Source organism: Corvus moneduloides, chromosome 4 (genome assembly GCF_009650955.1).
Source record: "Corvus moneduloides isolate bCorMon1 chromosome 4, bCorMon1.pri, whole genome shotgun sequence".
NCBI classification, from domain to species: Eukaryota; Metazoa; Chordata; class Aves; order Passeriformes; family Corvidae; genus Corvus; species Corvus moneduloides.
In genome coordinates, this window is record NC_045479.1 from 4922149 (window position 1) to 4945766 (window position 23618).

The window sequence follows — 23618 nt, forward strand, 5'->3', positions numbered from 1 at the left end:
CTTTTCCTACTTTTCCAAAGTATCCTTCAAAGTAGTTTTGGTTTGCTTTGTCATTCAGCTGCTTTGCTGAATGCTGCTGCTCCCCAGTGTCAAACGGGCAGAGCAGGGTAAGTGCAAGGGACTGGATTTGTGCGTCTGTGTATTGACAGAATCCACTGAAAAAAAAATGGAACCCTAACTAAGAGTTCAACTCTCAATGTGTACAAGGCACATCTTTTTTCTGCCTTACATTTGAGAAACAATTTTTTGTTGGGATTTGTGGCATTTCATCCCTATTTTAAATCTGATCTTCATGTTTCCTTTGGCTGGTCTCTTTTCTTTCTTTCCACCTGGCTCCATGGTGGTTGAAGACTTGAGAGATGCCGTTACTCCTGTTCTCAGCAATCTGATGGCTGTCTGCTGATCTCTGAAGGAGGGATTTTGCAGCCTCCTGTAAATCTTTCCCATGTCCACCAGTTGCAGGCCGAGATGTTTAATGGCAGCTTGGGATACAGCAAAGAAGTTACCCCTAAATGCGATTGAAAGCGAACACGTTACATTTCTCTGGCATTGTACAAACAGCCAAAATAGAGCCAGCTGCTGTCCTTCCAAGTGCTGTATCTGTGCTAAGAGCATTGATACAGTACAAAGAGAGAACCATGACCATTTCTGACAGCATTTGAAGTAAGTGATGCTCTCTTAAAACAAAGCTCATACTTGTGCTGGTCATTTTGTGGAGCAGGGCTTCTTTGGTCCCTCACAGGCAAAACAACTTGAGACTGACATGAAAGGACTGAGTATTTTTCGTACTCAAACAGCCTTCAACCGAGCTCTGAAGAGTTTACAGAAAGGATCATTACCACTTCTCTAACTTCCCTTTTTTATTCCCGACTTTGCAGATTTACAGCTCCGTCAGCACCTGAGTTTCTCAGAGGACTCCGACCTCTCCAGTGACGATATTCTGGAACGCTCCTCCCAGAAATCCAAACGAGAGGTACGTAGGTGGGAAATGCCTTTTAGATGGATCTAGCACCGTTCAGATCACAGACTCAGAGAATCCCATCAGAAACTTGGGTGATTAATGTTGTTGTTTTTACTCTTTCTCCCAGGGAGCAGGTTTTCCTGTAAGTCTGCTGACTGTCCTATCTAAAATAAGATGGTTTCACTTGTTTTCATGATTACAAGCTACTCTCTACTGTTATAAGGAGGATCCATTGTCTCACTGTCCCATTAGTGTACTGGGCACTGCAAGGAGACGGACTGGCGTGTAGTCTCCTGGGTATTCCTTTTTCCCCTTTTAAAAAATGGGATTTTGTTTCCCCTTTTCCAGTCAGTGGGAACTCCACCCGACTGTCACAGCTTCTCAAATATGATGGATTGTGGCTTAGGCCCTTTCTCTGCCAATTCCTTCAGAACCTGTGCACCTTCAGATGCCTTAGATGTTCTCAAATGTGACTTTCTCCTACACGGGCAGTTCTTCATTCTCCCAGCCCCTTCTATGACTGGGATGGTGTGGCTGGAGCCACTTGCTGGTGAAAATCAAGGCAATAAAGTTAGAGTACTTCAGCCTTTTCTATATCTTGGATAACCAGATTTCCAGTTTCCTTCTGGAGAGGGCCTGTGTTTTCCCTAGTATTCCTTTATCAGTGACATACCTACAGAAGCTTTCCTTGTTGCCATTGATGTCCCTGGGCAGATTTAATTTATCAGGGCCTTAGCTGTCCTAACCTGATCCCTGGCTGCTTGGAGAATTTCTCTGTATTCCTCCCAGGCTACCTGTCCTTGCTTCTACCCTCTGTAGACTTCTTTTCCTGTTTGAGTTTGTCCAGGAGCCCCTTGTTCATCCACACAGACCTCCCAGCATTTTTGCCTGACTTCCTGTTTGTTGGGATGCATTGCTTCTGAGGTTGGAGGAGGCAATCCTTGAATATTAACCAGCTCTCCTGGGCCCCTCCTCTCTCCAGGGCTTTATCCCATGGCACTCTACTAAGCAGATCCATGAAGAAGCCAAAGTCTGCTCTCCTGAAGTCCAGGGTAGGGAGCTCACTGTGCACCCTCCTTACTGGCCTAAAGATCTATTATAAGGATTTAGTTTAATTGCACACATTTTTATGTGGAAAATACATGGTGAAAGCAAAGTTTCAAAGCTAGCTGTTTTTCAGCTATTTGATTCAATTTTAGAATGTCACTATTAAAGCAAAAACAAGGGAATAATTTAAGGAATTGTTTGCTCAGAGTAATGAAGAACCCTATTTTCATTCCTGGGAGCCTCTAAGCCCTGCTAGACAGAATTGACAAGGTTTGGAGGAGTAAGTAGAGATTGTACTGACCCCACAGAACACTAAGGCTCTTCTGGTACACCAAAATGAAAACTGTGTTCCCACTGTTCTTTCCTGATGGTGCCTGGTACACATGTTAAAAAAGCTCAAGAAGAAGAGAGCATCTGGGAGGGCAATGTGACAGGCACAGGCCTGTTCCTCCTGTCTCAAACCTGTCGTCCCATGTGCACAAATCGGTCTCAGATGCCGAGTTAATCCTTGGCTGAGATGGCAAAGGTGTGGCAGTACTGCAAATTGAAGTGTCATATGAAATGTTTTCTAAGTATATGTAGTAGAATGAACTAGAATAGCTAATGAATTTAAGGCTGGTGGAAGAAATTGATGAACTAAATAGGAATTTTCTGTATTTACTTATCTCTCTTTTAATCTCTTTCCCTAGTTGGTCTAGATCTCATCTGAGAGGAAGATTATTCTGTTTTTATTTTATTCCCTTTTTTCTCTCCCCCTTCCATTCCCCCTTGCATGCCCTCAAGGCGTTTCATGAGAAATTCTGCATTTTCCAAGAGATGCAGAAGAATGAGGTACCTGGGGCCAGCAGAGGACATACCCAATACCTGGGGTTCAGATAAGAGTTAGAGTTACTGCTCTGCCCTCGGAGCTCCTTCCAGAGGAGGCAAGGATGCAGTAATGTCCTTGTTTGCAGGCTTTGGACTGCCTTGATGGTAATTTTGTTTCTATGCTGAGCCACTTAGATTTAAAATGGCTCTTGCAGAAAGAAAGATCACATCTCTAAGCACTGGAGGGGATGGTAGGTGACAGTGGCAGATGCCTGGAATCCTCATACTGAAAGTATCTCACAAGCTCTGCCGAGGGTATGGGGGTAGTGTCTCATTTTCCCTCAATTGCTGTTACTGGAGTTACATTAAGAGTTTATTTACTCAGCCTCTGCTGAGTTTTCTTAAGACTAGTTTTGAGAATGTGTTTATTTAGAGGACATGGATGGGAAAACTCGACTTAGCTTGTTTTGTTGCATCCTGTCTAAGGATGTAGAATATATATGCAAACACTGGAATGCCTTGTTGTCAAAAGAAATGTAACCAAACTTCGAGTCTGACCAAGCTGGGTTTGTACTGATTTGGGGCAGGAGTTGTATTTTTTAAGTTATAAACTGCCTGCTACTTATTATGGGTGAGAGCTGACTTACTGTGTGCTTCTTAACTTTTATGTGAACCCCTTCTCCAAACTGAAATCCTGTTCGTGCTGCTTTTTTGCTAATGTAGTGAGCTTGCTTCCCAGACAGCCTGCTCTGTTTAGCCTGTTCTTTGTGATCAGCAGTGAATTAATTCAGTGTTGTTTAAGGTGGTGTCTTTGAAGAGAAGCATCTTGTAAAGCATTCCTGCCCCGTGGGTGTTGTGTTTGTAGGTGTATGTCACTGTGTGTGTGTTTGTCATTGTTCCTGTACTGCTGTGGTGGTGTGCTCACATCTGTTTTACCACCACAGGTAGCTTGCTTTTTCCTGGAGCGTGCAAACGTGCTGGTGGTGTTCTCTGGCTTCTCATTTGTGACTGGTTTTAGTTAATTGAATGTGAAAGTGCAAAATGCTGTCTGTTTGCCCAGAGTGGCACAATGCCTTCTGGACTTCATGACATGAAGGGAAATTTACCTCTCTTATTAGCAAATAAAGCTAAGTGCTTTACTTGCCTTATATTTCGGTACAGGGTAGCATAGAATGTCCTTGGCTAGAGAAAGTAGTGATTTCCCCCTCCTTTTCCTGCTCCTTTCCCCCTCCAATTTTAGCTCCTCAAGATCTTTGGAGGCTCTCCTTTTAGGCAAGGAGATTCCATTACTGCAGGAGACACAACCCACTCTGAGCCCATCTGGTGTTTCTTAGTTCACGAAGCAGTGAATAATATTTATGATGTTGGTTACATGTAAATTATAATTTCTATGAAATAGAGATAATTTAAAACTATGGAATAAACACAACTCCTAGGAGAGATTGTAAATCAGAATGTAAGTGGAGAGTTGTGTGACAGAGTAAATACATGGTTGGCTGAGCCACTTCAAACTAAATATGCTCCAGAAATAAGCCATTATTCCAAATCTTAAGCCGGAATTCTGTACTCATACGGGCAGAAAAAGGCCAAATAATTCCTCTGGAAAAAGGTATTTCCAAGTTGACTGTATCTTCAGGGAGGCTGCCAAAACTAATTGCCTTCAGAAAAGTGCTAGAAACTTGATTTTGTAGCCAGAAGTTCCATTGTGCTTCATCAGTCTGGGTCACGTTCAGCATTTGCACAATTTTGTTTCTTGTAAAAACCACTTTGTTTTATTACTGTGCATCTGTTTTCAATGTTGAACTGATTTTGCTTCATTTTGTACGTTTCTTTTTTATTTTTTTCCCTTTACCATTCCCCCTTTAAAGTCGATCTATGTACCACACGCCTTGGCATTCAAGAGATCATACTCGTCAAAGGTAGTGTCTCCATTCCCACTAGCTGGCCATTGTTGCATTGCATGTCCCCCTCTCCATTAACCCATTGAATCCATAGCTCCCCATCACATGTGCACTAACATCAACACTGACTGTGCATGCCTGAGATGTTAGCAGACATGGGCAGCAAGTTCTTTGTAGAGGATATGTCCCAAAAATGCATTAAGCTCCGAAATGTCTGGTTGGAATGCATGCGTTTATCAGTGCACCACTGTACCGTGATGTGGATGATCTGTGAGCTTCAGAACAAATTGGTTTCCAAGGCACTTAAATATGTTTGCATATTCTTCTTTTTTGATACTTAGAATGTGAGGTCAAAGGAATCATCACACTTTAATCAGCAGCTTTCAAAATTGCTGGGTTCCCTCAAATCTTAGTGGAATTCTGTATCAAGCTAAAATCAAGGCAGAAGTTGCTGCTTTCTGAAATTCTTATTGTCTTGTCTTTACAGTCACAACAGTGTTACAGGGGATAGGAAGGCCACATGCTCTGTCACTTTACCTTCTGATTTGAGTACAATTGTGGATTTTGTGCTTTAAAAAAAGAAAGAGTAAGGCATGAGCTTCTTGAAGCTTTAACAATGGTGCTTGCCAATGACCTACCTGAGGGATTTTTAATTAAACTGTAATCCTGCCTGAAACTCTGTTCACTGAGAACCATCAACAGAGGCAGACTGACCAACGTGGCAGTACAATAACTAGATAAAGCAAATTTCAGGGTGGCCTGACATAACATTCTGTTCTTGAAATTGACCATCTACGGAGGAGATCTCCTTCCAGAAGTGGAAGACACATGTTTACAGCAGTCCCTTAAGGCTTACATACATGTACATGAGAAAAGAGGCTTTTTCTTCGCTGTAGTTTACTTAGTGCAGTTGTGAAGTTTTTTTGACACTCTCAAAACTTTTTGAGAGAAAGCCTTTCTAGGCTACAATATATCCAACTAATGTATCTGGTAAGATCGTAAACCAAATTTCAGTAGTGTTAGAAAGACGTATTCTTAAACTAGTTTCACTGACAGAAGAGTAAATACCTTTCTATTTCTATAAACATAGCTTTTCCCCTTTTGGATGGCTTCTGGTGGTGTAATATTCTACACTAGCCTATAATAATTTCTTAGCTTACACTGCTGTCACTGTACATGTAGACAAGCCTTTATCCTCTTTTGAAATGAAATCAAGGGGACCCCATCAAGATGAACCCTCTCTATGGTACTGACTGATTTATCTAAATCCATTTGGCTAAATTTATTGAGAAATGAAAGTTACTGAGAATAAAAACTGATTTGATCTTTGGGAAGATGTTTCATATAGTGGTGGAAGGCAGGGGTGGGATGTTATATAAAATCACAGCTTTGCAGCTGGCTTAAATGCTTCTTCACTCCTGATTTGATCCTGAAATTGTTGCTCACTGCACTGTGAACACCTTTGCCTACAGAAGCTTGACTTTTGACACAACCATGGCAAAGACAGAACACCTCCCTTCTGTGATTTTTGGAAGAGAAAATGGTCATCCCTGCCCCCATATCTCTGAGCATGTAAATAAGATCTGCTGCTGTTTTTCCTTCCTTCAGAGGGCCTACACAGAAGAGGAGCTGAATGCCAAGCTGACGCGGCGAGTGCAGAAAGCTGCCCGCAGACAAGCCAAGCAGGAGGAGCTAAAGAGGTTACACAGAGCTCAGGTAGCGTCTCACAAGCCTCTTGTCATGGCACACACTCACCTCTGTGTGAAAGCACCCTGATCCTGACATTCCTCTGAGGGTGTCAGAACAGAATCCTCTCTTTCTACGGGAGTGTTCCTGCTCCTGCCCCCTCTTTCAAATTTCATGTCATGCCACAGAGAAGTGAAGAATGGCAGGAACCTATCATGAGAGTTTTACAGGGAGAAAAATAATGCCTGTAACACCTTTATAGCTGGAGATGCACTGAAAGGAACAGTGATACACAGATAATGCCTGATGGAGCTTCACCTATCATTGATTGCTTTGCTAGTTTATGCTGGTGGGTGAAGTGTTATCAAATGAACCTTTAATTACCAGAGAATCTGCTGGAAAACTGTTAACATCATCTATAGGTGATGGGATTTGTCAAAAACTCAGGGCAGGGGCTCAGTTGACTGAATAGCATCACCTTTCAGTTCAGTGTTCAGGAAGGTGATAGGAGTTGTAGCAAATGAGTGAATATCAAGGTGTTTGCAAATTTAGGGGTTAGGATGTAACAGGGTGAGGAGTATGTTGTCACCAGAATCTGTGATGCTTGCTGTTGAAGCAGGGTATTATTGTTGAATACAAATACTTGGTTTTGAAAAGGCAAATTTGACTGAAGTCTCTTAGTGCTGGATGTGTGCTGCAGATAGAGCAAGAGAATTGCTTTGGTGAGGTTCTGCTCCATTCTCCTCTGAACAGATTATCCAGCGGCAGTTGGAACAAGTGGAAGAGAAGCAGAGGCAACTTGAGGAGAGGGGAGTTGCTGTGGAGAAGGCCCTTCGAGGAGAAGCAGGTATCCATCACAACTTGGTTTGGTTTTCCATGTTTTCTTATCAAGTGCTTGTGCAGTAATCCATAGCTGTTTGGATTTTAGAGGCCATTGGACCATTATAGCCTAGAGACTGAGCCCAGTGTGAATCCGTTCTCCCTTTTCTGCTCTCTTTTTGAGGCCTTGTTTTTCCTATGTTTCTTCTAATTCTGCAGCTTCCCTGTTGGCAGAGACTTAGTTCACTTACCTTTATTTGAGGTGTAGGAGGTAATTCTCCAGCTACTAATAATGGCTGACTGTTTCTGCATACCACTGGATCCTACAGCTAGAAAATTGCAGAGGTTTCCTAGCCACCATTCACACAAAGTTGTCACAGTAAGACAACCCTGTTTGCCTGTTAAGGAAATAATTGTGAAACTGTGTGTGCTTTCTCTATTGTGTTGGATTATCAAGGTAGTGTCCTTAAAAGGGACCATCACAGAACATCTTCCTCACTGCACAGCCCATCACACTGGCTACTTCTGACAAAGTTGTGCAGAGCAGAAATGCACACGTGTCCTGAAAGGTATCCATGTCAAGCTGCTGGAGAAATGTTGTGTGTACTTAAATTAAATGAGTATCATCTGATCTGGCAAGCATACGAGTGGAGGAATACCTGGTTCAGATAATGCTGATAGTAGTATAATGATTTGGAAAAAAAATCCTCAATTTGCAAGGAGTCAAATATCCAACAGGCAAATGCAGTGTGCGTGTACCTGACAAGGCCAGGATTATGTACCTGATTACAAGGGGCAGAGTTCAGAAATGGCAAGAGTGGAACAAGTGTTTGGAAAATGTTTGCTTGTTGCTTGAAGAGCCACATCTACGCCTCTGAAAATGGAGCTTGGTTAAGCAGTGAGGGTGCACCCGAGAAAAAGTAAGTTGTGACTTCCTGCCAATTACTACTCAGCCAGAATTAGGTATGTCTGGTGCTCTGTAAGGGTGTGCCAAAGAAGCAGGACTGAGTGCTTACCAAAGCAAATAGGCACTACAGGTGTGAAGAACAATCTTGAGGACTTCAATATGTTTATGATCAGGCTTTTTCATTTGTGGGATCAAAAAAATAGCCTTGTGCAAACCCCTGTGTTTGCGGAGCTGCCTCCTTCTTTATGCTGTGTGTTCCTGTGTGGCCCCACTCTGTTCTCTGGCCTGCCAGTTACTGCACTTACTAAACCCACCTCCATTGTTTCTGATGGTTCTTTTCATTTTCCTTCTTTTCATCTGGAAGTCCATCTTGATTATTGAGCTGCTGAATGACTTTCATGTAAGACATACCAGCACAAGTGGAAAATCTTAGCAGCTGAGAAAATATTATTCATGATAGAGTTTTCTCACTGAAGAATCACAAAATGCCTAGAGCACATTCAGAGAGGACAGAATATCACCAAGAGTAAGATAGTATAATGGGAGACTGCAGAATTAAACCTTTGGAAAAATAGCTTCTCACTCCCAGCTCTCCCAAATGGAAGAAGTCTGAGATGAGCTTGTGTATTTGTGAATTTCCTAGCAGAGCTGTGAAATTGTGGGTCCTGCTTTGCAAAAGGGATCTTTTCTTCAGGAAGTCTCTAGGGTGTGCCTTGCTCTTGCTAAATGTTTCTATCAACAGGTCATACATTATCTTTGCAGAAGCTTAACTCTGGCATAAAGAATTTACCATCCTCAACTCTTCCCCTTATTTCAGGAGATCAGCCAGAAACACATTCGTTGGGGTGGAAAAAAAACCCCAACCATATTCTAATCTGTGTTGACTGAAACACAAGATTATAAATCAATTCCGTGCTTCACCCCTTCAGGTACTCTTGCATGGCCATAGAATCATTTAGGTTGGAAAAGAACTTTAAGGTCATGAGTCCAACCATGAACCCAACACTGCCAAGCCCACCACTAAACCACGTTCCTAAAATGCCACATCCACACCTCTTTTAAATACCTGCAGGGTGGGGACTCCACTCCTGCCCTGGGCAACCTGTTGCAGGGCTTGACAAACCTTTCCATGAAGAAGTGTTTCCTAATATCCAATCTAAACCTGCCCTGGTACAACTGTAGGCCATTTCCTCTTGTTGTGTTGCTTGTTACCTGGGAGAAGAGACTGACCCCCATCTGGCTACAACCTCCTTTCCAGAGGTTTAGAGAGCAATAAGGTTTCCCCTCAGCTTTCTCTTTTCCAGACATTTTACATATGTTTGCAATAAAGTAACTGAATTCCTTCTTTTTGAGATCTGTGGCATCACATTCCTTAAATACAGTTAATTTCTGCCTGCAATATCCACTAATTATTCGAGAGGGAAGCATCATTTTTCTGTCATCTGCATTGTGACCTAACGGTGACCACTACATTCAGCAAGGGCTGCTGTGTAAAGGTGAGGAGTCCTGCTCTTGTCTCTGATCAGTCTCTCCCCTAATGAAACCATGAAAACAAAAGTTCAAAAAGGGAAATGCAGTGTGTAAAGTGGTGTTGCCATCCAAAAAAAAAAAAAAAATCTCTTTATGAGGTTGTACAAGGAGAAAAAATGGGGGAGCTTGCGAGGTATGTCTGCTGTGCACTTAGTTTGTCCACATAAATAGAGAAGGATTGCAGTACAGCATCAAAATAATGGCTTTTCCATAGACAGCAGCCAGTATTAACTGTTCAGGGACAATGTATTAGGCTCCATAATGAGTGGGTTTTTTAGGTTCCCTCCCTGTAGGGAAAGAAAAAATCACTTATTGGTTAGCATTTAAATATGAGGTTTGGGTAATGTTAATGGTAGTTTCTTACTACTTAAAAATCCAGGCAGAGGAAACACAATTCTGTAACTTGCAATGATTCTTTTCTTTTTCTGTTACAGAAAAAGACAGACAAGACCATCTGAACTACTTCTCTATGTAGTTTATCATCTTCTAGCATATTGCTTTAGTCATCTTTCCTGTCTGTAAAGAATTGCAAATTTTTCTTTTGTAGAGGTCTTCCACTAACTTTAATTCCTCAGATCTCTCAGCTCTGGACCACTTTCCATTTGTAGAAAAAAAGGGTTTTTCAGTTTGACTGGTAAGAACAAAACCAGTTCTCTAGATAAAAATTTCTTTACTTAGAATAGTTTTGTTTCTACTTTCTATCCACTTTGCATCATCCTTAATATGTTACTGGCAAGTAACTTACACTGAGAAGACTCTCAATAAATTCTTCACAGTGATGCCCTGCTGTCTTCCTGAGAGGTTATAGCTTTAGATCCTAGCAATAGATAGAGGCAGCTCAATATTCTTTCCAGGAATTTCACACATTATCTGCTGTTTGTGAAGTTGGAATACTTACAGGGTGGTACTTGCTCTTCAACTAATCAAACTCAGAAATGTTTTGGATGTCACCATCAACTTTAATTCTGACAAAATAATTGTACCTTGTTGGCCACCTCCTTGTCTTTTCCTTTTTAAAATTAGCTCAGCCTCAGGCATGGCACAGTTGGTCTTTTATTCTTTCAAAAGCTGAATGCTCAGTCTAACATTTCATTTCTGATTCAGAAAATCTCACAACCTATGATTACTTAATTGCCTTAATATGTTCTCTGTGATTATCTTTGAAAATCTCAGCCTTTGATAGTTGCATTCATAGCAAGAATGAATGATTAGGAGGGTAAACTCTATTTCAAGTGGCAGTGTAAGCTCTGTTCCAGGGGCAAGTTTGTCATACACAGGTGGCCTAAGCTACTGTCATTCCTTGTTTTCCTTCCCTCCCTCCCCCCTTCCTATTGCACCATGGTATTTCACTACAGTGGTAAAGTAGGATCTCAGTGAAGAATTTTCTCAGTTTTTTGTGGTGTCCCAAGAGACACCTTGGATGAGTTAATTAATGTAATATAATATTACTAATGCAACAGTACTTTGTATTATAGTGCATTCGCCTGTTTGGACATGCTAATGACTTTAATTTCCTCTGTGAATTTTTCTTTTTTTCAATTATTAACTTAAAGAGATGTCAAATCAGAAATTTCCAGAACCTTTCTTTTATTCCCTTTAGCATAAACCTTGACAGTTGTTTTTAAGAGCTTGGAAAACATCTACTGTCAGATCAATACTGAAAAGTTTAAGAGCCCCCTCTTTACATCAAATGAATCCTATGCAGTGAGAAATATTGCTCTCAGTGTTTCCATCTGTCTCCTCCCAACGAAATGTTCCACAGTGCTAGACTCATGGTGCACTTGTCTCTAGCAGCTGTGGAAATGCACATCTCTGTCCTGAAAGCTGCTGTGCAGTTCTTGCCTGGCACAGAGACTGCATTAGCAGGAGCACACAATCCCATCTTCCTACGCCTGAGTGTTTGCCATTCATGTGGGCACTCACTCAGTGCCTTCCACCTGTGTGCCATACACCATCCTCCACTCACCCACCTCCAAGAAATCAACCCTTACGCCTTTCCTGTAGCTGTCCTAAGAAATTACACTGTTTCCTTCTGACATATTGCTCAGCTCCAAAGCAACGGGATTAATTCTGCTTTTCTCAGCAAGAACAGGAGAGACATCAGTGACAGGTACTGCTGCAAACACAAATAGGTGAAGTGTCTCTGTGTAAACTTCTTGATTTTTCCCCTCGGGAGTCCTTGCCTGCCTGCTGGAAATTTTCTCTTCATCTTCCCAATATATATGTTTGTGATATATTTGTGTGTGTGTGTACATATATGTATATCTACAGAGAAAGACAGACGTATAGTGTTTGTATATATGTGTGTGCCCACGTGTAGCTGCCTGTCTCCTGTTTGCCCTTTTTTTTGTTTCTATGTCTCTCTCATATATTGCTTTGATTGTATGGGGCTAGGGTGGGTATCTGACTCAATAACTCTGTCTTCACCAATTCCTTGTTGTAGACTATTGGGGAGAGTCTTATTACAGTGACCTCATCGACTTGCATCTGGGTGGTATGTATGGCTGAACCTCCTGCTGACACTAACCCTGCTGACACTCCTCCCCACCCCTCCCTTCACCTACTTCTCCCATCCTTGGCTCACAAACAAGAAGAAACAGCCCTTGCACATGACTGATGATAGCAGAACCCCTTTTCCAGCTCAGGAGGAGGAGATCCTGGCATGTTCCACAAACCATGTGTAAGGCTCCCTCTTCTATTTTTCACAGTGCTGATTTTTTTTTTTTTCAAAATTCGCTTACTGTTTTCACTCCAGCCACCTTCCCAGTTAGCAGTGGAAGGTCATTCTGGTTTTTTGCTTCTCCTTTGAAACGTACAACTTATCACTGAAATTTTCTTTAGGAAAGAATTTTAAGGGGGACAGCAAGAGCAAACAGCACTGTCAAGGATTAGTCATGCTATTGCCTCCGTCTTGCCCTTCTGAGGATCATTTTTTTCCTTCCAAAAAAGCCAGAGTGTGTTGTTGATCTAACAAAATGAAAATGCTCCCTCAAGGGACTTTGAAAACACTTGCAGATGACAGATATCTTCTTTCTTGTTTTGTCTTACTATAAGGTTAGAAAAGAATCTGCTGTTAAGAATTCCAGTCATTTTTGCTGGAATCTGCTGTTAGTTTCCAAGCAGTCCGGTTTGCATCATTACACAGCTATTAAGCTGCTTGCTATGCTATTGCTTTAATACCCCATTTAGTGCTAAACACACATTACAGTGTTTAGTTCTCATTTTCACTTGCGAATCTGGTCATCGCTCTATACCATGGTTCTGCCTTTGCTTTAATTAATGTTACTTCCCGAGTCCCTTAGTAGGTGATTAACTTTTGTTTAGCATTTGCCTATTTTGAAAATTAAAATTTCCTTTGCTAGTTTAACCACCCAAAATCTGTTCTTATGAAGTGAACACATCTGTCTGTCAGCAGGTCCAGGAGAAAGCAAACTCTGTTCAGTTGCCTTGTTATCTGAGGGTCTCGTTTAGTTTCTTTCAGAGTATGAACTTGCTCATTCTAAGTTGTGTTTTTTTGAGGGACTGCACTGCAGACCAGCTCTGCAGAGGGAGAGATCCACACTCTCTAGGCCTGATCCAAGACACATCACTGGAAGTCTTCCCTGATTTCATTGTGTTCTGCATTTGATCCTTCAAACACAATCTTTCCCGGGTTTTTAACTGCCATTTTTTTTCTCCTGCTCCAGGGAGGTTGTCCCACATAATATCTACCTGTACCTATCTGTTGTGAATTACTCATGGCACAATAGACTTTTATTGAAGAACATCCACCTGAGTTAAGAATATCCACCCAAGTGCAAGTTTCAGAATGGAAAACTTTCCTTCTTAGTCAACCTAATTTGTTGCCCAGTTCCCCTGTGCTAATTTTGATGTGATAGTCCTCTGCTAGCCCTGTGCTTCACTCATTGTTCAGTCCCTCTGGCATTCTTTCCTGGGGTATCTCCTGCAGAGAGACTTTGAAACCCTCTTCATGGTTTTATCCACCAGGGCTGGCCCATACCCATATGTGCATAGAGTAGGAGCTGTAAAAGGGTTGATGCTGAATTACACTTAACAGACCCTTATCCCTATTTAATGCTATCTCTACTACACCTCTCCCTCCTCCTGCCTCTGCTCCTAATGCCTCTTTAGAGACAGCGATCCCATCCAAATCACTAATAGTGGCTTTAAGAAAAGCAAAATAATCTTCACTTAAAGGGACACTGTCACTTCAAAAAATTGTTGTGTTGCAGAAAAATCTTAATTGGAAATGGAATTCACTGTTTATCTCTCTGCGTGTTTGCTTTTTCTGTTTCTCTGAGCTCAGTCACCTCAGAGTGGTCATTTTTGAACAGGCTGCTTTTATTCATATGGTGACTCAGTCACTTGGGCTTCCAACAGTCAAGAGTCAATATTCACGTGTTTTTAAAAACAGTTGGTACATCTTAAAACTCTATCAAATTTCTGGTCACCTCAAAAATACTGTTTTCAAAACAAATTTTAAAAAACTATGTCGGGCAGTATCCCTTTAAATGCAGTGAGCCAGTATAGCCTGGAGTACGTGGCTTTATAGTATTATTTTATTGCCTCTGTAATTTGCTTTATATTTGCTTTTGGGGCTGCCAGAACACTTTTGCCAGAACGGATACATTGCTGTGGTGATACTTGTCACCTCAAGCAGCAGATACAGAGCTCAGCTTCGAGATTAACATGTCTGTGCAGGATGTGCATCTGGGTGGAGTGCCATTAAAATCCCTGGAGGTCCTGCTGAGCACTGCAAGCAGCTTGGATTCTATTGGCAACCCGTGTCTCTGAGGCATGGGCATGACTCTAGTCATGCTGTCCTAGAAGATTAACAAAACTTGCAAAGTACTTGGGAAAGTTATCTGTAAACTGGTAATATTTAGTTGTTACAGATTGCGCAACAACTTCTGCAAGGAGAGCGGTAACTTCTGCCATCCTGGTCAACTTGCATTGTGTAGGATTACAGATTGCTGACTTAACTAGCTCCCTTGCTCTGCTCAGATGTCATAATCCTCTCTTCCTGTTCTGAAATGTTTTGTACCGTTGCTGTAACGCAGATGTTTCATTTCACGCTACAGATGGTCGCATTTCAATTCTGAGTAATTATTCCTGTGTGTATATTGTGTGCATGGTGTTGTTAAAAGAACATTGCAAAAGTTGCAAAGTCAACTGAAATGAAGACTTTATATTATGTTGATATATCAACAGATTAAAAACCTTCGGATCCACCACAGACAGCGGTCTCATGTCCTTATGGAATAACTGGTAGCAACACTAGGTTGTCATCTTCTCTGTAGATCCTTATGGAGAGGAAAGGGGACACAATCAGTGATTTTATAGCTGTTTGTTGGCAGCTGTGGAATAGTGAGACTTGAAAATATGGATTCTGAGCCAGACAGTGGAAGATTGCAGTGGTCTGGTGGATATATACTCTTTGTCCTTTTATTCCTTCTTTTCAGACAGTCCTTGTCCTGATCCTGTCTTACTTCATCCAGAGCTCCTTACCCCACTTCCACTGTCATTCTCAGTCCCAGTTTCTCCTTCTCAGGCATTTAATTTTAATCTTGACAAAGAAATCCTAGAATTCTACCCCTCAGACCTCCTATTCCTCTCCACTAGCTACTCCTGCTCTGGTCTTCCCACTGACACAGTCTCCACAGTCTAAATCCCAGCCTTTGGACTTCTTCCAAAAATTTTTTGGGCTCTGCTCCCTCTTCTGCCCAGCATTATTTGTCTGGAAAATGTTAGGTCCTGCCCTCTTCTCAAGTCTGCCTTCTCCTTTCACCCCTTCCCCTTTTTTCCCCTCTCCTTTGTTTGTTCTCCATTAGTCACCTTGCCTCCTTAGTCCCAGCCTCCCAACCCACTGACTCCTTGTCCCAGTTTGCTCCTTGTCTGCCTCTGGAAAGTACCTCCGTTATTTCCTCTTCATTCAAGTGAGCAGCTTCCTTTTCCTTGCACCCAACAGGGAATCATTAAGTAAACAGCCACACACTCCCATCTTGCTTTGTTCTTGGCAGGGGTATGCCAAGAGAGGCAAGAAGGATGTAGGGAAGAGAGCTGGTCCATTTGATAGTGTTGATTTCAGACTCATGTTCTCCCTTCTTGACAAGAGCCTTACGAACATCAGGTAAACAGGGCAGGGAAGTGCAATTGTTTGGGTTTTTAAAAATCTTTGTACTCTGTTTAAAGCACATTCTACAACAACTTCACTTTTTATTAACGTTTTTAAAATATTTGAGCTTACTACGTCCTTTAAAGTCCTGCAGGTCTGACTCTGCAAGGCTGGAGTCTGATATATTCAAGAGGGATCCGTCCTATTTCTTGTGATTGGCAAACACAGCTCTCCTGGAAGGGGAGTGGAGTTGTAAGACAAATACTGTTTTCGCAGTCTGCACCTGTTTTTGAATTGGTAGCATGTTTTCTTTGCTGTGAATTTTGAGCAGGAAAGAGCACTTGATAAGCAGAACTTGTTAAGTACCAGTACTTGTTAGGCAATTGCCATTTACCTGCTTCTTTCTGCACACCAAGACAACAGTCTTGGGAGACAGGGTCAGTGCAGGACTGTATTCATTCTGATTGCATTTCGAAGTGCCTCAAGGTCTAGTAGGAGCAGAAGACTTCTGTGGAGTCATTTGTGTGTGTGTTCTGCTCCAACTATTGCTTTCCCTATTTTTTTCCTTCCCTTCCCTGCCTTCCCCCACCCCCTTCTGCTGGATAAATAAAAGTGGTTCAGTTTGCATGACAATCCATGCAGTCTGTGAGTTTTCCCCAGGTTTCTTCTAGTGGTTGTGCTTTTTAGAGGATATTGAGTTTGACCCAGATTTAATAAACTGTTCAGTCAGACGTGCTGAGTGATGTGCTTGTGGGATATTTGTCAGAATCCTTGCTCTCAACCTGCAGTTCTGTGGATGCTATTCTCCAAGAGTTGGCTTTCTGAATCCTTGGTTTTTAACAATGCTGCTGTTGAACAACTTCACCAAACAGTAAAGTCGGAATGCTTTATTTTTCAGTACTTGGGTTTCTGACCATAACCTGATTTTTTTTAAGGGTGGAAAAGAGGACATTTACTATGATCAGTGCAGTTTGACTTACTGATCTCTTTTGGACTGATCCATATTTTAAGCAGTGATTTTAAAATTAGAGCTTTTAGTATTCCTGATAAGTGAGGGATGAAGTTTGTTAGTAGAGTAAGTTTCCAAAGTGTCACGCTTTTAGCTTGTGAGGGCAAGTGCCACACAACGATTCAGTAGAACTGAGACTGGCCTCAGAGCTGGATTTCCTGGCCAGTGTTGCTGTTTTCCAAACCACCATGATTAGTCAACAGTATAGAAATCAAAATCTTTGGATGCAAAGCTTGCCAAGGTTGTGATACCACTTGGTCTGTGGTATATCTGTTCAAGTAAATTTAACTTGAAATGATTCACCACTTCTTAGAAATCATCACAGCTGTCATATCAAAAAACAGGGGCAAACAGTGAAGGGGATCAGTGTGAGCTGTAGCTGGGGATAATGGGGTCTGCCACCCCAAACTTTGTGCTGTGCTCTCTTCCCTCTGATCGATCATTTTGACCACTGTGCTTCTGATTGTGAAGAAGTAATATGGAGTGAGAGAGGAAAAGGACAAAACCAAGAAGAATTGCTCTTTAATCAACAGGTAAATAAAGATTAGAAAAGAATGCAACAGTCCAGTGTAGCTTCTGTAACAAAGAGCAGTGTACAGTGAAAATGAAGGTGTATTTTCATAGTGGCAATACAATTTCTGGTCCTTGTTTTGAAGAGGCTTTTGAAGCTATGGTATTTATTCTTGACCTGGCTCTTGGTTTCCACAACTGTAGCAAAGTTTGCAATCTCTCAAGAGTACTGTGACAAACAAGGTCATTCTTTTGGCTTTTTTACACAGAAGCAAGGTAATTGCAGTCACTTTATAGATGGGATGTGCAAGGCAGAGCTTCTGCCTCTCAAGACTGTTCAGTGTGCTCAGGAACTGGGGCATGCTCCTTTCCTTAACGAGCTGCAGCTCCTGCCTCCAAACCATGCTCCAGCTTGCCGGCAGCTTGGACTGCTGAGCTCTGCTGCCACACACAAGAAGAGCTGGCCTGTGGCATTAAAAGGGAGCAGCTCGTGACTAACACAGTCTGTTGGCAGCTCTATCCCTCTGGTGAGGAAAAATGGTAATTTTCTCTCCAGAAGCTATAGCCACACCTTAGACTTGCTGGCAGCATAAGGGGGAACCTAAGAAGGGAATTGTCACAGAAATGGTTCTTCTCTTGCCCTTCAGCTCATTCCAAACAAACTGCATCAGCAGGTGTTGCTGCTGCCAGCAGCACTCTTTTTTGTTGTGGATGAAGACCTGTGTCAGTATATTGGTGGTGAAGGAGACTTAAACAGGAAGGGGGTTAGGTTTGTTGAGTTTTTTTTAATTTGCACAACGAGTGGGTTTTTTCCTCTCTGGCCCTGGCACCACATCCAGAAAAATTGTCTTGCAGTGATGATCCTATTTATAATTTAATGAGACTAGGAGGTGGTGATTTCTCTTCTCTAAACAACACTATAATAATACTATTTACTGTAGGATTGGTAATAGCTTTTGGAGCACTAAGCCATGAAATAAGGTTAGGAGAACCATGGGAAGTAAGTTTTCAGGTTGCACTTTGTTCTTGCTGTTAAGAACCTCCAATACATAAGGAACACTTTCTAAAGCCTTGCTGATCATCCTGTTTTAGACAGCAGTTGTTTCCAAAGTAATTGTAATGATCATTACCTGTATTCACTGATGTAATTAACTGTAATTTACATCTAGAGTAGCTGCAAAGGATCTTAGTTGCAAAGGTTATGTTTATTATCTTACTAAAAAAACATGTTGACTTTTCTAGTAGCAGGACTAGTGTAGATACCATGGACTTTGTAACTTGATTCAAGGACAGATTTTCTTTAGACAGAAGTGGGAAGATAACTAAGAGCAAGGGAGGAAAATACAGTTGTGGGGAGTGAGCTCCATATTAGTCAGGTGCTGTGTAATCCCTGGGGCTTTTTACTGGAGATCAAGGATGGGATCCTCTCCTAGTATCAGACCACTTGCTCACTGATGACAAAAGCTAGTAGTTTGTGGCCATTTTACAATTAGATGAATGACATTTTCACATACTGGGTATTTATTTTCAGCTCAAATACGGAAAACTGGAAGTTCCTCACCAAGTCTCTATGTCCATGGCTTGAAATTTGTCAAACCCCAGTTCTGAATGAAATCCCAAACCCTGAAAGAAGCAGATTTTTCTGTACAGTTAAATCTCCATCTCCCAACCACCTTCAAAATAGTGGTTAGACCAAGTTAGAGTATTAAAGCTTATACAGAAGAATTAATTTGGAATAAGATAGGATGGGAAATAAAAAATGCTTAACACATGCACTAAAAGCTCTGCTTTGTGTGGAAGCATATTCTTCACCATAACTTTGTGGTCTGGGGTTTTTCTTGTTTGTTTTTGCTTTTGTAACCTGGTCTCTGTGAAATGGCAGTTGTAGGAAAAAAATCCTTAGTATTTTTCTATTTTAAATGAAGAAATTGGAAAATTCAGAACAACTGTAATTTATCTTCTGGTACTGTCTCAACTATTGTTGGTACAATGCTTCATTTGTAACTGCCCTATGGCCATCTGTGGCACCTCTCCTAATGTTGCCCCTTCCTGCTTCCAGTGCAGAGGTTTCTTCTTCTGAGAAAGCCATGCTGCTCAGTCACGGGCTCTGAAGCTGGTGTGCTCTCCCTCTAGCTCCAGTGTGTCCTCCATGTGCTGGTCTAGTTCTGTGATGGTCCCTTCTAAAGCCTTCCCAGTTCACTGGTACTCTAATTGTGTAGAGCTTTCTCTGAACCACAAACGTCAAACTCTGCTGACTTCTCCAAAATGAGTGTTATTCTTATCATACTGTTGTTGTGGAGTTTATGCCTTTTCCCAAGACAGAAATGCCTCCTTTTTATAAATGCAGCTGTGCCCTGAGCCCAGTAAGTGTTCCACTCTGGTAGCTCTGACATTTCAGAGTTCATCATCTCCCTGGTGCATGTTCTCCTGTAACTATTAGTGACATTGGTTACTGCCTACTGTTTATCTCTGTAATGTTAAGTACAGCTGAAAAGCAAGTTCTTGGTGTTAAAACAGCTGAACCTTTTGAGAGATGAGAAATGTTTGTCCTTCAATGGCTGATGGAAAAGATGATTAAGATTCAGTAAGTCACCAATACTAACAGGACTTGTAAGCTTTAAAATGCTTTGTGGAATGAAAACATCAAGGGAGAGCTTTAAATTTACTGGTTTAACTCTGCAAAGTCCTCACTCGGTCACTGCCCCTGCAGACCCTGATGTGAATCACTTTATAGGTGTAAAAGCCTTTTCCCCTCTAAGGACAAGAATCCAGTGGGGTACATGTGTACTCACCATACTTGGCACAGCAGATCCTGGCAGGCTGGTTCCACGGTAATCAGATTCTCCCTGTGATGTTCCCTGTCTGAAGACATTCTATTCCGTTATAAAGGACACTTTTACCATCAGTGGATGCTGCCACGGTGATAAGAGCATGGTCCTGATAGAGCTTTAAGGTAGGGTGGCTGCTTACAGCTGGTGTCTTATGCATGCAGGTGAGACTTACTGTAACCCTGCTTGAAATCTGACATTTATCAGCAAAAGTTAAATACGTGTCTGACTCATCCTGACTTCTGGGTCACGATTAAAGACCTTGCAACTGAAAACTGTTCCTTAGGAAAAGTGCAGTAACAGTAACCTCCTGCCTGGTATTTGTACAGCTCAGTAAGAGTTCACCAGTACCTCAGTCTACCTCTTACCTGTTATCTGTGCTTATTAGGGACATTATTCATCTGTAGACTGTGTCCCTTGTTTCTGCTTCTCCATTTCTTGTATTTTTTCTTTTCTTTTCTTCTTGTGTTTCCTTTCTTTCTCACTCTTATGCTTTTTGTCCTTTGCTTGTCTTTTATTTCACCCCTTTCCTCCTCTTCCGTTCCACTTCCAACTTCCTCTTCCTCTCCTGCCTCTTCCTCTTCCTCGTTTGGTCCTATTGAAGTTGAGCCCAATGCCGGGACACCACGTCGTAGACCTCTCTCCTTCTGCCCTTGCTGTGCCCATGAAGGTAACGTAACCTCACACACCCCGTGTCCTCCCTGACCACAGCTGGGTTGTCATAGCAGCACTAGCCAGCTAGTGACCACAAGGCCCCCAGCCTTTTTTCTTGCTGTGTCCCCAAACCAACCTTGTCTGTAGCTACCTGGTAACCAGCTTCTCTGAGCCTGTGGCAAGTTGTTAAAGGTACAGTATCCCTTTTGCTAGTCCCAGCTGTGCAAGAGAAGGTGCAGTGACTGGGAGGGACAATGGGCAGCAGCTCTGGGACCAGAAATGTCACACTCAAAAGTTTCTATTTTCATTTGGTGGCTTCAATTTCTCTATTCCTCCTGAAAGATGTTTGGAAGTTGGGATAAGGGATTACAATCTGTTTCCTTAAATATGGCCTTTTAATTAGCCTATAGGGATTAAAGGAATACTGTGTCTTTATAAGGACTGATTTGAAAAGCATCCTTGAACTTTAAAAACCAACAGACCTTAAGTAAGACTAGTTTTCCCTCATCTGTCTTGCTGAGTGCATTCTTTAACTATCCCAAATGGAGTTTGCTGTAGAGTTTCCATTGCCAAGGCATGGGGAAGGGGTTGTTTGTGTGTTCATGGTGTAATTTTGCTAACCACTTATCTGCTTTCCATGGTGCTCCCTCACATCAGTTGTCAGTGCTCCCTTTCCAATCCTCCCATTTTTCCTCTACTCATTGGCTGTTTAAATATACTTACGTATTCCATAGGTCAGTAGCGTTGTGTTTTTGGCTTTATCTTAGAGGCATTTGTTTTCTATACATCCTGGCATCGGAAAGGAAGGGGAGACTTCCCAGTGTTTTCATGGCGCCACAGCACTGGACATCTGCATGTACAGTCTCCCTCTCCTGTCGCCACGTGGGCATATTGTGCAGAGATGCTCAGAAAGGAATGCTTGGAACTGAGCAACACACTGGTATAAAGTCCACGGAGCCGGGGGCTCTTAGGGTGGTACAGCCAGGTCTGGTATTCCCCAAGGGGCTGGTATGACACCTTTGCAAAGGCAGGTGAAAGGCAGCCCAAGCTGCAGCTTCCTAGGAGTTGTAGGCTCTCCGTTGTGTAGCTCCAGGGCAGCGCTTCTCTGACATGCTGAGGATGAGGCAGGGCACGGGTCGGAATTAAGTCGCCATTAATGTGGTATTTGTGATGTGTCTGTGTCATAGAGTTTGAATAGTAAGCTTGCTGCTTGATTATTTGAGCATTAGCTGGGCTATGTGAGAGTTTTTGTTCTTGATGTAGAGATCATGTATCCATAATACCAGAGACAGGGATGTTAGTTACCTTGGGATGCCTAGGTTACGTGCAGTGCAAGCTGATGGGATGCAGCAACCCAAAAGTGCTGTTGAGCTTGATTTGAGGCCTTGCTCTGCTTCCACACAGGCAGGAGCATTGCTACTGGCCTTGATGGGGTCTGATGTAAATCACAGCAATCATATGCAGGTGGTTCAGTGTGGAATAAGTGGCCCAGACCAAGAGCTTGCCAGGAGGAGCCTCCTTGGTAAGTTCCTGTGTTTGATAAATACCAACAGAAGGCTTTGGGAACAGCATTCTGCGTTTATTCTACGTGACTCCTGACAGACACAAGATTCACCAGTGGACTGTTGAGTAAGTTTAGGAGTTCGTTCTAAAATAGAAGGACCAGCTAAGAGTTCTGTACTAGGTGGTGAAGGCCCAAGGTTTCTTTATTCTGCTTTCATATTAGCAAATGTGTTTGGGGGTTCTTCTTCTTTCTAGCACTGGTATGCAGTACAGCAGAATTAGTTTCTGTGTTCACTGTGCAGGGGGATCTTCAAGATGAATAGATATATGTGGCTAGGAGGAGCAGTCAGAAAAGTTTTATTCAACTGTTGGAAGAAGAAGAGACAAGATGTTAATTTTGGCTAGTAAAAGAAAAACTTGAGGACATGCAATTGAAGAAAATAAAGGTAAAACACATGGAGTGGCAATTGAATCCTTTTCTGATGAGCATATGTTTAAGTAGCTGGCATGAGCGTTTATAAAACTCTTCTAATGAAAGAAAAGTTAAATACTTGTAGAAATTGGGGCTTTCCGCAGAAAGAGTGAGGAAGAAACAAGTAATCACAAGGATATCAGAAACAAAAAAAAAAGTAGGCTCCAAAGAGAAGAGAATTGTTTTGGAGGTGGCTTCCACTCAACTGTGTGCTGTAGGCAAACTGAACGGACCCGGCTTGGGAGTGCTCTGGCAGCATCTTGCTCGGCTTTCTTTGCACATTTTGCCCCATTGTTGTTTTTGCAGTTTGGGCTTGTAAGGATTGCAGGGCATACCTGAAAATTTACCAGGTTTCTTTCTTGGCAGGCATGGGTAAGAAGGATGACCCAAAGCTGATGCAGGAGTGGTTCAAGCTGGTGCAGGAGAAGAATGCCTTGGTTCGCTACGAGTCTGAACTGATGATATTGTGAGTGAATGTGGAAAAAAGGGGGATTTTGTTATAAACAGTAGTGGAAGATCTGTCAATATTGTCATCCCTGTAAGGGCAGGAGGTCAGCAACCTCTTAGGCTGATTCGTGGCTGAGACAGGAATTCAAGTACATTTCAGAGGAGTGGTAGAAGAAGGAATAATAGTGGTAAGGGATGAAAGTCCCAATTATTTGTGCACATGCAGAAGTACAGGTATGTGAGCCCTTCCCATGCTGTTCTTGTATAAAACACATCCTGTTTATGAAAGTGTTTTTGAGCAATGCAGAAATAATGTGTGACTCCTTCTGGTTTTAGTGAAGTTGGCTTCTAAGCATAGCCAAAAGTATTTAATTCAGTCACCTTTGCCATGTGGCCCTCTTTTCTGCCTGTAGTGAGACCCC

General features: G+C 42.1%; 1 protein-coding gene across 7 annotated transcripts in view; it reads left to right on the forward strand.

The window, feature by feature from the left end:
- Positions 1-23618, forward strand: part of MICAL3 (microtubule associated monooxygenase, calponin and LIM domain containing 3) — a 163057-nt gene that overhangs the window by 133801 nt on the left and 5638 nt on the right. For 2 of the 7 annotated variants that reach the window (XM_032107223.1, XM_032107229.1), the window contains 8 exons: positions 879-973; positions 2792-2839; positions 4684-4734; positions 6325-6432; positions 7156-7249; positions 12102-12152; positions 20725-20790; positions 23116-23215. In XM_032107223.1, the coding sequence (XP_031963114.1) occupies positions 879-973; positions 2792-2839; positions 4684-4734; positions 6325-6432; positions 7156-7249; positions 12102-12152; positions 20725-20790; positions 23116-23215 (613 nt within the window). The remainder of the gene's footprint in view (positions 1-878; positions 974-2791; positions 2840-4683; positions 4735-6324; positions 6433-7155; positions 7250-12101; positions 12153-20724; positions 20791-23115; positions 23216-23618) is intronic. The other 5 variants (XM_032107224.1, XM_032107228.1, XM_032107225.1 and 2 more) reach the window with 4 other exon arrangements.